We start from the raw sequence: 16,347 nt of genomic DNA, 5'->3' as shown, positions 1-16,347 counted from the left end.
GCTCTCCTCTCTGTGGGTCAATGCCTATCGACTATTTTTATCTTATTGGAAGGTAGGAAGGTTCTCTCAAAGTGAGATATTCGTATATATAATGTCTTTTAAATATTCAAAGAAAAATGCGAAAATCTTTATTCTTCTCATGTGTCCTCAGTCGCCTAACTTTTGTCGAACAAAGTTCTTACTTGTTTCACAAAACTACATTCTCAAATGTTATCCAACTTTGCGGATCGATGCGCGACGATTGTAAGAATAGATCTCGATAACTTTCTCAGAAAGATTTAAATATGCAACGACGATAAATCTTGCACATCAAAAGGCAAAAAAATTGTGTGATACATTATAGAAAAAATGTATGGTCATAAAACGTTCATATTCTGGACTAAGGAATGTTTCTTTAAATTATATAATATTTTTCCACGTGGCACAAAATAATTTTACCTAAAAAGATTTTACGTTTTACTTATTATTCCAATATTACCTCTCCTTTTCATCATTTTAAATTGCAGAGCTGCGCGACGCGCTCCGAAAGAGTTATCCGGATATCCTCGGGATCGAAAATAACAATTTACCGTTTCATCTTCAGCTCTGATCGTTGGTGAAACAGTCAGAGTTTGCCTGCGGACGAGATGGAATCGGGTTGCAGCGAGTTGCCAAGGGTCCCCTCGAAGTACACCGCGCCGTGATGAGAATTCGTCGCGTACACGAGAAAGAAGAGAGATAAGAGGAGAGGGGCGAGATGAGGAGGAGATGCAATAGGGCGACATCCAACGAGGCGAATGCCTCGAGCGTTTTCCCAATCGAGTATGCAACGAGGACGCGAGACGGAGACAACTTCGCAGGGCCAACAACGTGAGCGCCCGGCTGCGAGAGCGCCAGATTTTTCCTGGACCCGAGAGCGAGGATCAAGCTTCCCGCATCGCCGGTCTGCTGCCAAGAAATCTATTTGCGGCAACGTCACTGCGTTTTTGGACGTCCAAGGCCAGCGGCTAACAACTCTCTTATTTACCTTTTATTCGCCCTTAAAGCCCCGAGTCACTTCCTCGGTGCATCTCCACTTAATCCTCGTGTATATATTTAGCCATTACTCTGCGAATATTTGCAGAAGATGCACAGTCCGATGCTTCAAATGTGCTCGACCAAGTTTAACAAGCTCTTATCGTGTCGATAAAGTGACAGAGATAAACGTTACACATAATTTTTACATAATATACGTAAATATATACATATATATATATATATTTGTTTTAGATTTTAGGCGGAAAAATAAGATAGAATTTTCTATGAGAAAAATTTTGCTCGTTTTTTTAAAATAATTTCTATGCTCGTAAATGAATTTTTGTCATAGCATTTCGTTACTCGCGTTTGTCGTTATAACGTCATAACAAATGTTTTATCTATGACGCATTTTGCGTCAAGAGTTGAAATTTTATTTGCATGGATGTTTGCCAAGAAGTATTCTTCCAGAATATTTTTCTCTCTGTCGAATTTACTCACGATATCTGCGCCTCTCATAAATTTAATGAATGTGTTGCGATGATCTTTACGTATATATAAATTTTATAACTCCATCTTTTTTATCGATTTTACGACGTTTATTACAAAACACATATTTAGTAGCGAAAAAAATGTATATACATATTAAATACTAAAAAAATAGATAATAAAGCATCATATTAAAAATAGCCATATAAAAAAAATAGCCGTATAAAAAATTCGGTTTGAATTAAATTTTGCAGTGACGGTTCTGTTACGATATGTTGTTGATAATTATCATTTTAATTATTTGCAAATTTTACTTACGGTAACAGCAGCAAATTAATATGAAAATCGATATTTGGATTATATAAAATTTTATCCGATACATGCAACAATCAGATGGTAATTTATTGAATATTATTCTTTTATTTATATTTATTTGCCAATATTGTTAGGAAAGAACAAGAGCACAGTTGAGTAACGAACTTCCTTTTTTCTGTCCACGTTATTTTCTCTTTATTTCTTGCTGATCTCGTAAAATGCATATTCTTTCAGCACTGCATCACGAGATGGATGCAATTACCACGAACTGTTAGATTCGAAGCGCTAATTTTGTATTCCGTAATTTTAGATATAATACGCCTTTTCAATGACGCACTATTCTATTTCTATGCTGAGCGAGAAAGAAATGAAAGCAAATTGACTATATTCGATTCAATAATTCTACACATTTTCTCAATTTTTCGCGTTAAACGATTATTTAAACAATTATTCTTAGCAATCAAAAATAAATTTATATTCACCAAGAATGAGATAATGAAGATAACGATTATTGAAACTTTTCAATGAAAACAAATATTTTAATGTTCCTATATATATATATGTATTGATATTTTTGCGAGTTATTTTCCTGATAAACAAAAAAAAAGCTTTGTTGCTTTACTATCTCAGAAAGTAATTTTTCACCTATTTGTAGTAGCCTCTAGGTATTTCTCTGTTCACGCGTTTATTCTTACCTTCCATCTCGAGGGGTGTTCGATCGTGCAGGTTCGTCGAAGAAAGAAACGCAAGAAGCGGCACAACGTAACTCCCGTGGAGAAAATCGATCGCTGACTGTATTTTGTTTCTATACAATTAAGCTTTGTCTATATCGATCGATGCTTGATACACTGGCGTACAATGAAGCTCCATCAATATCGCGCCAATTCCGGGGGAAGTCCCAGCGCGGTAAATCGCAACTCGATCGACACGATTGTGGCCGAAATTTTCTAACGATACGCGCTATGCAAGGCAGGAACGTAGTCGTAAGCTCGCACGTCGCGCAAAGAATCGACGATACTATGTTATTCTCGATGCGTTTTCTCACAAAAGAGAAACGAAATCATCGGGAGAATCGCTCTTCATCGTATCTAATGAAACACCCATAATTCTCTTTCGCGACGTGAGCGAAGGTGTTGTATATTTTGTGAGAAATATTCCGCGAGTTCGTCGGAGGATTTAGTAGTCGAGACGAGAAACGTTCTGCAAAAAACGGGCGAATTAATTATAATTAACGGGACTTTATTTCTCGAATTTTTTATGCTGAACTTATCGGAAATTAATTTTTAAATAGAAATTAATTTTTTTCGGATACGAAGCTCTCTGTACATTTCTATAATAAAAAGAAGTAAAGGGAAACTTGACAAATCCTTGAAATTCTTTTTCAGACTCGTGAAAATAAAAAATTAAAGTGGGAATTACTTTCTAGAGAAAATCCTTTTGGTTAGCTTTAACTCGCCGATTCTGCAGAACGAATAGCAAATAGTGGATTGGGGATGAAGATTAATCGAGTTGTCCTTGTTGGGTGAGATCGCGATAAGCGCGACCGCCAACTACCTACCAATTGGTCCTCCGAATTGTTTATCAATGATTTGTACACGTGTTGCAAATTATAGATTTACTCCACTGCTCATTTCTTTCCTTCTTTTTTTTTTTTCACCGATTTTTTTCACGTGCTTACATCGCACGCATACACAAACGCATGCATATGTAATACATGCGATTCACAATTAGCTCTCTCCGTCATTTCTTTAAATATATATATATATATATATATATATATATATATATATATGTATATCGTTTACATTTGTCGCTATGTCCGATTCTCAAAGTATTTCCCGTGTTACATTCTCTCATTTTCTCTTTCTCTCTCATTCTCTCTCTTTCTCTCCTTATTCTCATTCATACGCGCACGCGTTTTTTCTCTCTCTCTCTCTCTCTCTCTCTTTCTCTCGGGATCTGCGTCGTTAATGGATTGTGCACATATACACGTACAATTAACATATACGACGTAATAGTCGTTGAACATCCATGATTGACTTTTGCTACAATTATACAGCTTATTTAGAGTACAACTGTTCTGTTATACAAATGATTTTTTTTCTGTCAACGTAACACCAGCGAATGTGAGTTTTCTTTTTCTCCACGTGTGTGTTTTCTCCGTTGCTCCTGCACTGTGTGTGTGTGTGTGTGTGTGTGTGTGTGTGTGTGTGTGTGTGTGTGTGTATTGGTAGATTATTATTTTATCGTTAACGTAGGTATTATTAATATTTAGGCGTATATATATAGTACAGTTTACACACCGTACAATACATACATACAGACGCCCGCGACAGCGATGGAAAAATTTCCATAAATTAGTATTTGGATTACACCGATTCTCTTTACCTGCGCTTTCTACAGTTGCACTTTTTTTTTCCTTCTCTCGCCAAAAATATGCACGTGAAAATAAGAAAGTAGGAACGTGAGATATCTTTTCAATTATTAATAAATTAATATTTAAATTTTCACGATTAATAATTTTATTTAATACGCTTGTTCGCATCATTTATTTGTATTTCAATGTGGATTTCAATGTATTAAAAAAAAAAAAATTGGTTTCTCTTTAAAAAAGAAACGGTAAGATCATGGATTGCTAATCTATCTCATATTCTTACTTTCATTCCTACTTGTCTCGCTCGAAGTGGAGAAAGTGTAGAAAAAAGAGAGAGACTTAATAGAAAAAAGACAAAGAGATGGAAATCCCGTTTAATTCCAACGAGTTTAGATTTTAATACTGTAGACAAAAAAATATACGATCTCTGTTTATCTGTAAGTGAAAACGCGATAATTGGCGTAAGATCCTTTTCGCATCTATAGCAAAAATCGACTCGTCAAAATTAAACTTACTTTGCTCGCGGTTAGCCGCACGCTTGTCGAACGCACGCACATACACGCGCGTCGCCCTCCACTTTCTCTCTCGCTCTTTCTTTCTTCATTCCTCGAGCATTGCACTCGAGGACGCATTCGTTGTCGACGGCTCGCGATAATCCCGTCGCGATTGTTTTAATTGCGCAATAATCAGTTGGTGCACTCGGTGTCGCGGGCCGCGTGCCTCTCGCGAAAAATCCGCGCGGCTAAATCAACGCGTACGTTTACACCTCGTTACAGATTCAATGATACATGATAGATACCTTTTTGTTTTTTATTATCTCACTTATGTACAGAGGGCAGCTTACCTAGTAGGTAGGTAGGTTTAACGCCGGATGACGACAGAAGTAATAAGCGGGACGCCGGCACTCCTCGATAATTGACGCCAGATCGATGCTGTTGGTTCCTCAGAAACTGATTTACAGTATCCTCGAATTTGTTAATCCGGCCTTGTTACGATCGGCCTTCGTCGATCCCAATAATAATTCGCTAATTGCCATTCCACCTTAAACAATTTCGCGGAGAGTGCCATCTCGATGTGAAATGGCTAAGTGATAATTATTGAGTGTCACGCAATGTTGCTGTATCACGTCGAGTGTCTCGACAAACTCAGAAATTCAACATTCACAGAGAGAAGACATTTTCCTCCATTTTTAATCTTGTCGTCCTACGAGTCGCTTATATCCATTTGAATGCAGATTAACTTTAACTTTCGGTTTACATCTTCACCTTTTTCAAATTTTTCGAATTAGAAAAACAAAAAAAGCAAGTTAAACCGAGGTTAAAGTTAATCACTGATGGAAAACATTAGATAGATAATTGTATGGATAATTAATCACACGTAGGAAATATTAAAGAAATTGAATTTCTTTTGTGACAGTTTGTCAATGGACCTTTATGAGTATCGGCTTTTGTTCGGAACCATGACGAGACGTGAATAAACCACGATGAATAACGAGAAATAAAATTCAGATATAATTGTAAGAATTGACAGTGCAATAAAAATATACTTTGAAAAAAAAAGAGGTAATTTTTTATCGTCCAATTTAAGGATTCGAATTTCCGTGAGCAAAAAGAATTTGTGTATTATTGGCGTTGCGTGTCGCCATTGTCATTGTCGTCATCGAGACACTTTACATTTAAATTACGAGACTTAGTACACGTCAGTGAATCCTCAATTGCGCATGAATAATCGAATACTATTGATTGGAACAAAATGTTTCGAGTATGCCAAAATGTTGAGCAACGACGTTTCACTTCAGGAAATAATCTTTTGCTTTTAGAAGTGGACAAGTTACTTTAACATTTTTTCAATCATATTGTTGAAATATTTTTATTTTCAACATTCGAACAATTTTTCAATTTATAGCATCCGATTATAAGTCGATCTCTATCAGATCGATTTAACTTGCCGCTTCAATTATAACGAATATCAACTGAGAAGAGAATATTAACTGAGAAAGAGATATTAATTGAAAATCAAACGTTATAATCACGTTATCGTATTGTTTTTATATTAATTTAACCCTTCAGCTCCTCAGGTCTCCGCGAACGTCGCCGAATTTTTATTGCCGCAGTAACGTCACTAATTGTTATAGGATATCGCTAAATATTAAATGTATCTGACAATATTTAAATATATAAATATTCTCCTAAATAATATACTTCTTTCTAAACAGCTTACAACTGCAACTTCGAAGCGACATTAAAACGTGAACTTTACGGGTACATTATTTGCGCTGCCTGCATCAAGCGAGACGAGAGGAGCCAAGGGGTTAATTCGGCTTTGTTACGTCTCTGATTGATTGACATTTTGAATTCGTATTATTTTGTCGAGGTGCGCTTATTGTCAGATTTTCCTGGGCGTATTTTACTTAATGCGTGGACTTGAGACATGGAGTTCGCACCCTCTTGCGTGAGTCTACAGTGCCAAACATCGAGTGAGCAACATCGTCCCTGCTATAATGATCGTCATCAATAATTATCTTATCAACCGCAAAACAAAATGCATCTTTGTCAAAACTTTTTCCTATCGCTGCTTGCAATCTCTTCTCCTTATCGGTAACAAAAATCAAAACATGCATCATTCCCAGTTCAAATCTCGATGTCACAGATACATGTAAAAGTAAATAGATATATATATATATATATATATAAATTTTTATGTATAACAAGAAGAAAGTAAGTTATTTTAAAATAATGTAAAATTGATAATTTTCCCGTTGACGGAATAATTAGGAATAATATAATTAGACTAAATATTTTTGTAGATTTTTTTTCTTGTTATTCCAAAAGTTATTTTTATCCAAACTATTAAGAGTAAATTGAGTCGTTCGTCTTCCCGAATGGAACCTTCCTTCAGTTTTTCGGAAGGAAATAGAGAATTTATTATATTTCAATTAAGTTTAGTTAGTCTTTAGTAGGAACAGTCTATAAACTTACGTCTCCGATAGTCATTAGAATTGATACTACGTTTATTTCTAATAATGAAAATGCGAGAATTGGCAATCTGCAGCATAGAAATTTGAACTTTCGGAAAGTCGAACCTATCCCTGATTCTCATCAAGCAGATGAATTTGAAGAAGGACTACGACCGCTCGTTCGACACTCGTTGATCGGTCGCACTTCGATCATCAATCACAATTGTTATGTATGTATATATATATATATATATATATATATATATATATTTATAGCGTACATTATATTCATATATATATATATATCATCTCGCGCCGAGAAAGGATGAAAGAAAAACTGGCGAGGATGAAAGGCGAATTTCGAAATAAATAACGTAACGAGAGGGAACGACGAAGTTAATGGACTAGTTAACACGCCAGCGTCGCACACGACACTTCCTATTCCTCCTCCCCCTCTCTCCTCCCTCTTTTCTCTTCATTTTTTTTTCTAACACACGCAACACACACGTGCACACATGCGCGCGGACACACGCACAAAAAAAAAACGACCTCTCGTTTTTTTTCCCCCCCTTCTGCATGTCGTCGCATTTTTTTTAGCAATTACAGTTAGCGTTCGCTGGATTGGTCGGCTGATCGGTGAGTCGTTGGCCCTTATTCTGGCCCATACCGCCCGCCCCCATCAGGGTAGGATCATTGTCCAGGGATTCGCTCATCTTGTCGCATATTATGTCCACCAGCTGCTCGAACACCGCCTGCCGAAAACGAGAGAAAAGAGGCTCGATCATCTACGTGACTTCGCGAACAGGCGCGATCGATATGTCGCGCATTCGTGTCTATCTCGAGACACAATAAACGCGAGATTGAAAATGTGTCAGAGAGATCGGAAACGAGGTCTAAAAATTCTCACAGGTTTTCGTGACCCCACCTTCTTTAATCCTAACAGACGCGAAATAATTAGAAAAAAAATCAGGTACTTTTCTCAACGAATAAAAATTTGACGTCGAATAAAATTAACGTTGCTAAAAAAAGTGTGTCATTTTCCTTAAATATTTACTTAGGAACATTTAAATTATTTTTTAATTAAAAATATTACTTAGATAATTGTTAATTCGACAATAATTACAGATATTTATATCACTTAACACAAATAAGTCAACAAAAAAATTTGGAAGATACGTAATTTTACTTATTGATAATTTCAGAAATATATGAAACTTGTCTTTCTTATTTATTAAATAATTGGCGATTTATTACATTTGTGGTACGTACCTTGACATTGATGTTTTCTTTGGCCGATGTTTCGAAGAATCGTACTCCTAATTGCTCCGCCAGCTGTTTACCCCTTTCGGTACTGATCACCCTCTCCTCTTCCATATCGCATTTGTTGCCCACGAGAATTACTTGGGCGTTGTCCCACGAGTAGTTCTTTATCTGCGTGATCCAATCCTGGACTGAATTAAAGGACTCTTCGTTTGTTATGTCGTACATTAAGATGAAACCCATCGCGCCTCTGTAGTAGGCCGTCGTAATCGTCCTATATCTTTCTTGACCCGCCGTGTCCTGTAAAAATAAACAGTGATTAACAAGCTGCATAATTTTATATAATAAATGGGTATAATCCACGCCCACGCGGAATATATTACTTGCAAACGCGATATTTTTTAAAAATATTTATTATGCAAAATAGATTATTAAAGTAGATTGTATGTAAAATGGATTATTAAAATATTGAATATTAAATAATTCCAAACGAGTTATTAAACAAGTTATTAATCAATATGTGCATAGATTTCGAAAATGTCATGGTAATATCGAGAATTTTTACTGTGCACAATGGGAGAAAAATTCTAGTAGAAAAATATAGAAAAGTATGTAACTTCAATTGTATACTGACCCAGATTTGTAACTTGACCCTTTTGTCGTGTCTGAAGACGGTCTTCACTTTAAAGTCGATCCCTACGGTAGACACGAAAGCCGAAGTGAAGGAATCGTCCGCGTAGCGAAAGAGAAAGGAAGTTTTTCCGACGGACGAATTGCCGATTATCAGCAACTTGAACATGTAATCGAAGTTTTGATCCGCGGCATCTCTGCCATCCTGACGCGCCATCTGCGAAGGTATTACATTACATTAGCTTTACTTACATATCCACAATTTTTTAATTTAAAAATTTTCAAATTCATAAATTTAAAAATTCAAGAATTAAAAAATTCATGGATGGAAGGTTCATATTTTAATTCTATAAATTTAATAATTTTAAGAGCGATATTAATTACGAAAGCAAAATTAAATATGAAAGCAAGAGGAATTACTTTTTTGATGATATTTACAGAATTTATTATGACTGATAATTATAAAAAATATGAGAGTAATGCGTCATTTTTTTTCATGCTTTGTAATATTCACTTTTGAATTGGCGATACACGAGATTGTAATGGGCTTTACACTTGCATAAAACTATGTAAAAATGTTGCTGGGATATGGACAAAAGAGGAAGGTATTCGATGCAATAGATGAGCTTACTAGTGATATAAAATTCGTCACGGTTTATCGGATCGCCTGGTCACGCTTACGAGAATGTTGGATAAAAATATCGAAAAGTTTGAAGCTATAGCACGTAAAACCACAGGAGAGACAAACCCAGCTACTTTGTATTTACACGTAGACTCAGTTTTGGAATCAATTCAACGGCACCAATAAAAAAGTATTGTAGCTTCAAAACTGGAACTTTTCAGAGGAATTGTTGTTTACCGAACAGTTTTTCTTCCTGAAAGTTTCTTTTTTGACAGTTACAATAGAAACGAAATAAATACAAAACTGCACAGTTTCGCGTTACAATATCTTTTTGGATCGTGTTACTGACAAAGCGACATCGAAAAATGTAACTAAAAACATCCAAAAGTGCAGTTGTAATATTTTTTATTAGGTATCGCCAATTTATAAATATACTTTATAAAATATTTAAAGGATTTTAAAAAGTGGCATTTGCATTTCAAATTTTTTTTAAATTTAAAATTTAAATATTAAATATTAAAATATTTAAATATTTTTTAATATTAAAATATTTGAATCTTTTAAATCTTGAAAATCTAAAAAAAATTATAACAAAATTTTTTTAGAGGAAATTTTAAAAGAAATAAAATTTATTAGTGTCTCGTCTCTTCGTCAATTTCTCGGTCAAGTTTGCACTCTCGTGTAATTTATTATACTCTCGTAAATCTCTCAACTGAAATTACAAGCGGAAATATTAATTAAATCACTCGATTATGGAATTTATATATTGTCATTATTATCGCGCATGTAAGTTTTAATTGGAATTTATTGAATTTTCTCGCGCGTTTTCCCTCGGTTAGCTGGGCCTCCCTTTTTCGACAAGGTGACGCCTGTAACGGATACTCGTATCGAGTCGATATTCCGGTACCGGATTATTCCTCTGCTCGGTAATCTCGACGATGGACAGCATCCGGGCCATCCGCGTGCGTAGTTCGAAAACGGAATCCTTAACCGGCGTGTAGGACGCGTTCTCACACCTCCTCGGCATCTCAAACGTCACATTAATGCGACACCCAATCGATCTCTTTGTCCCTTCGCACTCTCTTCCCTTTACTGCAGCCCTTTCGATCACATTTCCCGGTCGATCGGTCTCCGAGTCTCCGCCCTAGTTTTTATTAACTGCAATTAACTGCAATCAATTATTTTATCTCAATCGCCTCAAGCCAATCCCTCTTCTCTTGTCTGCGTATAACTTATTTACCGTTTTATTAATTGCCTTTCGTCTCATTAGCTTACAACTCGTCAACCCGCCTCCGTCGCTGCTCTAGTAATCGTTTTATTATTAACTGTCTAACTTTATTTCGGTAGTATTATTAAATCGACGACGCTCGTTCGACACTCCGCTTCGCTTTAATCCTCCTTCGGGTCAGTAGATGTTTACGTCGGTGCTATTACTGTCGATCACTTTTTTCCGACATTCACTATTTCTCTCCCTCCTCGAGCAGCGGCGCGACGCAGAAAAATGCAACGTGTCGTCTCTCTCTCTCTCTTTCTCTCTCTCTCTCTCTCTCTCTCTCTCTCTCTCTCCCCGTCCACTTAACGTAGCTTAATTAATTAACCAAGGAGATTCCGAGGGACTGTATGATAAAGAAATTACTGTGAGATGCACTCCGTTCGCGTCCACGGTAAACGGCATGGCGTTAGTGCCAAATTATTCAGGTCGGCTCGGACGGCGAGATTGGCCCGAGCGAACAACGACGTGGCGACGTTCGCGGTTTTTCCTTCCGTTTCTCGTTCCACGTTGTTCCCGTATTGTTTCCGCACGTGCAACGTGTCGGCGACGATAATCGAACCTCGCTGCGAGCGATAGTGTCTGCGGCTCTCACAGGTGCGTACGATTATGTTCGCGTTGCCTTAGTTTGTTCTCCCCCATTTGGCTCTCATGTTGTCTCAGTGCAACAAGTCGACGATATTATGAATATTTATGAATATTTCCGGGAATGTTATACGAAAATTTGCATCATTTTTCTTTGTACTGTAATGGAATGTTGAATATATTTTTCTTTGAGATATTATTCTTAATTTAATTAAAAATTTTTAATTTGATTAGAATTATTAAAATTATTGTTAATTCGAGAAAGAATATTAATTCCCATTTTTTTACGAGTTTTTTGAAAAATCATTTAATAATATTCTTGTTATTTGAAATCCGATTTTCTAAATTAGGTGAATTTTTAAGTATTATCAGGCTTTGAGCAACAATTTCTTTTTACGCAGAGTACCAGAAATGTATTGACATTTTACATAAAAAAAATAAATATAAAAAACTGGATATGTATATTGCATAAAAAAAATAATAATTTTTGTGTATATACATACGGAATACTTCTTAAAGTCCTTGAAAGGTGTTTGCGTTAAGTGATGTATTATTATGAAAATAGAGTATGCTTCTACAAGAAAAAGGAAAATTCATTTTAACCGAATGACATCTAATCTATTCAGCGTGACAGTAATTAACGGCGGTATCACCTTTCGTAGTTTATTCTCTCTCGTTGCGGGAAGTAACGTTAGCCATAACAGCGATAAAATGTAAAAGAAGGAATTTCTTCCAGCCCATCGATTACCGACTCGTCAAAAGTAACGCGGCTATACTCGCGGTTGGAAATAAATCGGTAGATCGAAAGCTATAAATACCCGCCTTCACGAATGTAAAACCGAGGGCGAGCCGAGAAACTTTTAGATCCGGTAGCAGGTCCCTATCGATTTCACGCTCGATTCACCGTACAAGTTACTTCAGAAATAAAAAAATACGACCTGCTCTTCCGTCGATTTAAACCCACGGAAATCTTGTTTATGCGAAGTTTTATTACGAGAGGGAAACACAAAACATGCTTAAAAACAAAATCTTAGATAATCTTATAACTTTATCTCCTTAGTGAGAGTTTCGGTAAAAGTTTTTTTTTTTTTTTTACGATTCCTTAACTTAGATCATTATCTTGGTAATTAAAAACTCGACCGGAATAAATTATTTTCTAAGATCGTGCAATTATCGAATCTACTGACCTCAGCGTTCGAAATGTTTCCGAATCAAATTTGTTTTTCGCGAGATTGAACGAAATAAAGTTTTGTACTTGACCCTTGAAATTTCGCTTACGTATGCCTGAATCATTTTCGATGTCATTTTCGATAGGAGAAACCCGGGACCAAATCACAAATCGAACTCTCGCGGCTTCTCTTAGCTCATTTCGAGCTCTCGCGTGCCTTCGTTGCGGCGTATATCACTGCCCGGAGTTACGGAGAACGAGGCGTTAAACGGACAGAATCGAGACAACATGACTGCGACAATTTTACGGGGAGCACTGCATGTAATTATTTCGCGAGGCGCGCGATAAAAGGGAGAGGATAAAATCTCATCCGGAAGATTGCGTCACGCACGCTCGCACACGTACGCGCCCCGTGCACGTATTACACGGCGCGATTAAAGGAAAAGTGGGACAAGGTTTTCCGTGTGTGATAACGATATCGGGTGCCGTATGTCATGTCAACGTTAACAACGGTCGATTCTCGGTAGAAAAAAAAAAAAAGGAAAAGCGCAGTTATGCGCGAGCCACCACCTGCGAGCATTGTTGCATTACGACGGTATTATGACGATTTCCGTGACGAATGGTGGAAAGTAATTGAGCGTGTCTGTCGGACAGATGATGATTGAGACGACGCGCGTTCTACGGAGGTCAAGTAGATACGGAAATCGATGTTACAACTACGTCGACGACGACTACGACGACAACGACGACAACGACGACGACGATGATGACGACGTCGACGGCGGGACAAGTCCATTTCTTCGGCAACTTCGTTTTCCCTCGGAATTACATTTTTAGTTTTATTAACAATTTAACGAGAGAGTATTCGCGATCGATAGAACGTATTTCGGCAATTAAGTGTCTTATTCTGATCTTCTATTTTCTGATAGTTAATTAAATCGCAAAGTTTCAAAGGAATCGCCAGGCGTCAAGGGATCGTTAAAATTTGCTTTAACATCCACAAAGATTACGAAGATTATCTTTAATAAATTTCGCGCGGAATTTTTAATTTTCTTTCCAGAGAAATTATCAAACTTACGAAGCAGATGAAAACGTATGATAAGAGCGAACGTCGCGTTAAAATCCGAAATTTACGTAGAGAAAAATTCGAGAACGAAGGAGTTGATGGAGAGAATTTTTATTTGGAGAGAGAATTCTTTTGATCACTCGACTTACGGACAACTCGATATGAAATAGGTCGCCTCGGGTCGCAGTTATCACGTTTTCCGACGAATGCAATCTGTTCGATTTCGCATTCGCGGCTCGATGTTGATTCCATCTTATGATTTCTAACCGCGACGGCGGAGGGGACGATGGAGCAGGCAGGAGATAGCAAATATTTTTGGAGGCAAATCGATTGTCATACCCGGTTGCCCGCCCACGTTCTCTTGTGCTCTCGCGCCGCCCGTCTGTAGTTACGTAGTTTCGATTTCAGTGCATCCGTAGAATGAACGGCGACGGAAGATGGAGCCTCCGTTTACGTCAGAGGCACGCGCGTTAGGCGTAAGGAAAGTCTTTTGAACAGGCCTCCCGGCGCGCCTACGTCGAGAACGAGTATTAATTAATTCCGTTTCTCGTTCAGCTGACTCGCACTTCGCTGGATTTCCACTCTGCTAAATTGTCACATTTAATCGCTCGAGTAATCAAATACGCAACAGTAAAGCTCAATAACTGTGAATAATCAGGGAGAAATGGAGAGCGATTTTAATTAAAATACAAAAATAATTAAAAAAATAATTAAATTGAAATTGTAAAGATAAAATATTTCGTGTCGTGGTAAATAACGCGGTATCTCGTGAGGATTGATTTGCATAAATGTATATTATCTTTTATTCTTAATTAATAAATTTATCGCTTGCCTTAATGCTTAATATATGTATCAGATGTTTCGTAAGGATTAATGATTTTCCTCGGGAAATATCCGAGAGACTTGACTGACAGTTATCACGATTATGGAGGCCGACACTCAGCTGGGTGTCGGGCGACAGCGAGCTAACTTATCGGCCTGTCCCTTAATCTCGTCTCCTTCCTCGTTAACTTTCATAATTAATGAAAAAAATCGCGGCGAGATATTCACGCGACTTAAAGCGATTTTCCCGCGAATTCTCGCACTGTGGAAAAATCTCGTGAGGCGAGATGAGACGGATTGATTGGTCGAACGGGGAATTGATCGGAGGAGGTCCGAGCGTGGTTACCTACGTCACGACGATTCTACGGCGTCGCATGAAACGCAGAAAATTAGCCCAAGTGAATGAAAGGCCAGGCAATCATACCCGCAGCTTTTGCGGTTGACAGAAAGAGGGAAGGAGGAGAGAGAGAGAGAGAGAGAGAGAGAGAGAGAGAGAGAGAGAGAGAGAAGAAGACTTTACCGTCACGCGTATTAGGTCTTCAAGCTTTCCACGAGCTGCGGGATAATACACTATGAAAAAAAAAAAGAAATTCATGCGGTGCTTAAAATATATATATATATATATGTGTGTGTGTGTGTGTGTGTGTGTGTGTGTGTGTGTGTGTATATATAGCAAAAGAAAGGAGAAAAAAATAGAGATATAAAGTAGATATAAAGTAGATATAAATGGTAACGTCCCAATCTGCGTACTTATTGCATCAGTATGCATTTTTACGTAAAACTGAAAGGTAGAAAAGAAAGGAGAATTGTTCGGAGATAGGAATATCGAAGTGATAAAGAGACAGGCAGGAGAGACAGGAAGAGCGAGAGAAAGGCAGAACAGGAGAAAGAGAAAAAGAGAGAGAGAGAGAGAGAGAGAGAGAGAGAGAGAGAGAGAGAGAGAGAGAGAGAGAGAGAGAGAGATGAAGAGAAATCAATAAGCAAGTTATCGACGCGTTTATTTTTGCGAGTCGAAGTCTCTCTCGCGAGTTCTCGAGTTTCTAATGATTGCGCAAAACGAGTGTGTTCTCGCGGAGGTGTCTCGAGGTGTCACCTGGAAGAGTCACTCCCTGGGGATGGGGAAGGAGGCTGTCTTCCTTCACGGACGACGACGGAACGCTCCTCGCTCGGATCGTCGACGTCGGGAAATCCTGCGGCGGATTCGCCGTCGGTTGTCGGTGTGCGACGAGAAATGCTACGACGAAACCGACGGGATGCACCACGCGCTGCGCTGCGCTCCGATCGATTAATATTTAACGCACGGGGGGAGGGGGATAACGACGACGGGGGCGGTCAAGCGCAGACGGGGGATATTTCCCTCTCGTTGTAACGACGCGCTCCCGCGATATCTCGCACCACTGGCCAGCGCACGGCACACGACAGGAGGGGGGTTTAATTTGTAACGGCGAATACAAGGAGACTGGACTGCCCGATCTCGGTGAAGTCTCGCGCACCGCCACCGTAGACCACCCGCTGGCTATAGCTAAAATATCGACCATTTCGTTGGCACGACCCCCGCCCGTTGGCGGGCCGATCCGGGGGTGGAAGGAGATTCGCGCCTGCGCCACCAGCAACCCCGACTGACATCAATATAATCGTGAATAGAAAGCACACGCACGTCGGGGGAGAGAGAGAACACTTGTTGATCCGGGGGATGCGAATATCTCCCCCGCGAATATCTCACCTCGAACGACTTTCCGCGAGACTTCCAGTCCAGTCCCTTGATCCTGCGCGAAATTTGCAGATCGATCACGGTGC

At 38.3% G+C, this 16,347-nt stretch overlaps 1 protein-coding gene across 5 annotated transcripts; it reads right to left on the bottom strand.

The window, feature by feature from the left end:
- Positions 1-3,568: 3,568 nt before the first annotated feature.
- Rab3 (RAS oncogene family member Rab3) lies at positions 3,569-16,077 on the bottom strand. 5 transcript variants are annotated; one of them, XM_011635674.3, is made up of 4 exons: positions 15,644-16,077; positions 9,022-9,234; positions 8,397-8,687; positions 3,569-7,879 (listed from the first exon to the last, which is right to left on the bottom strand). In XM_011635674.3, exons 2-4 carry the CDS (start codon positions 9,232-9,234, stop codon positions 7,721-7,723), a joined length of 663 nt encoding a protein of 220 aa, XP_011633976.1. In that variant the 5' UTR covers positions 15,644-16,077; the 3' UTR covers positions 3,569-7,720. The 5 variants fall into 5 exon arrangements, with proteins under 5 accessions (XP_011633976.1, XP_011633978.1, XP_011633975.1 ...); XM_011635676.3 differs by lacking the exon at positions 15,644-16,077 and adding an exon at positions 14,068-14,240; XM_011635673.3 differs by lacking the exon at positions 15,644-16,077 and adding an exon at positions 12,773-12,971.
- Between the last annotated feature and the right edge of the window lie 270 nt (positions 16,078-16,347).

Source organism: Pogonomyrmex barbatus, unplaced genomic scaffold (genome assembly GCF_055798465.1).
Source record: "Pogonomyrmex barbatus isolate J1 unplaced genomic scaffold, ASM5579846v1 scaffold14, whole genome shotgun sequence".
NCBI lineage: Eukaryota > Metazoa > Arthropoda > Insecta > Hymenoptera > Formicidae > Pogonomyrmex > Pogonomyrmex barbatus.
This window is presented reverse-complemented; position numbering and strand designations above follow the sequence as displayed.

Excerpts from the sequence above, each read along its gene's own strand:
- Rab3 (XM_011635671.3), bottom strand. The coding sequence starts at position 10,666 with ATGCCGAGGAGGTGTGAGAACGCGTCCTACACGCCGGTTAAGGATTCC. Across the intron at positions 9,235-10,546 it reads CCGAGCAGAGGAATAATCCG|ATGGCGCGTCAGGATGGCAG; the intron begins GTACCGGAATAT and ends ATACCTTCGCAG. Across the intron at positions 7,880-8,396 it reads AAGAAAACATCAATGTCAAG|GCGGTGTTCGAGCAGCTGGT; the intron begins GTACGTACCACA and ends CGTTTTCGGCAG.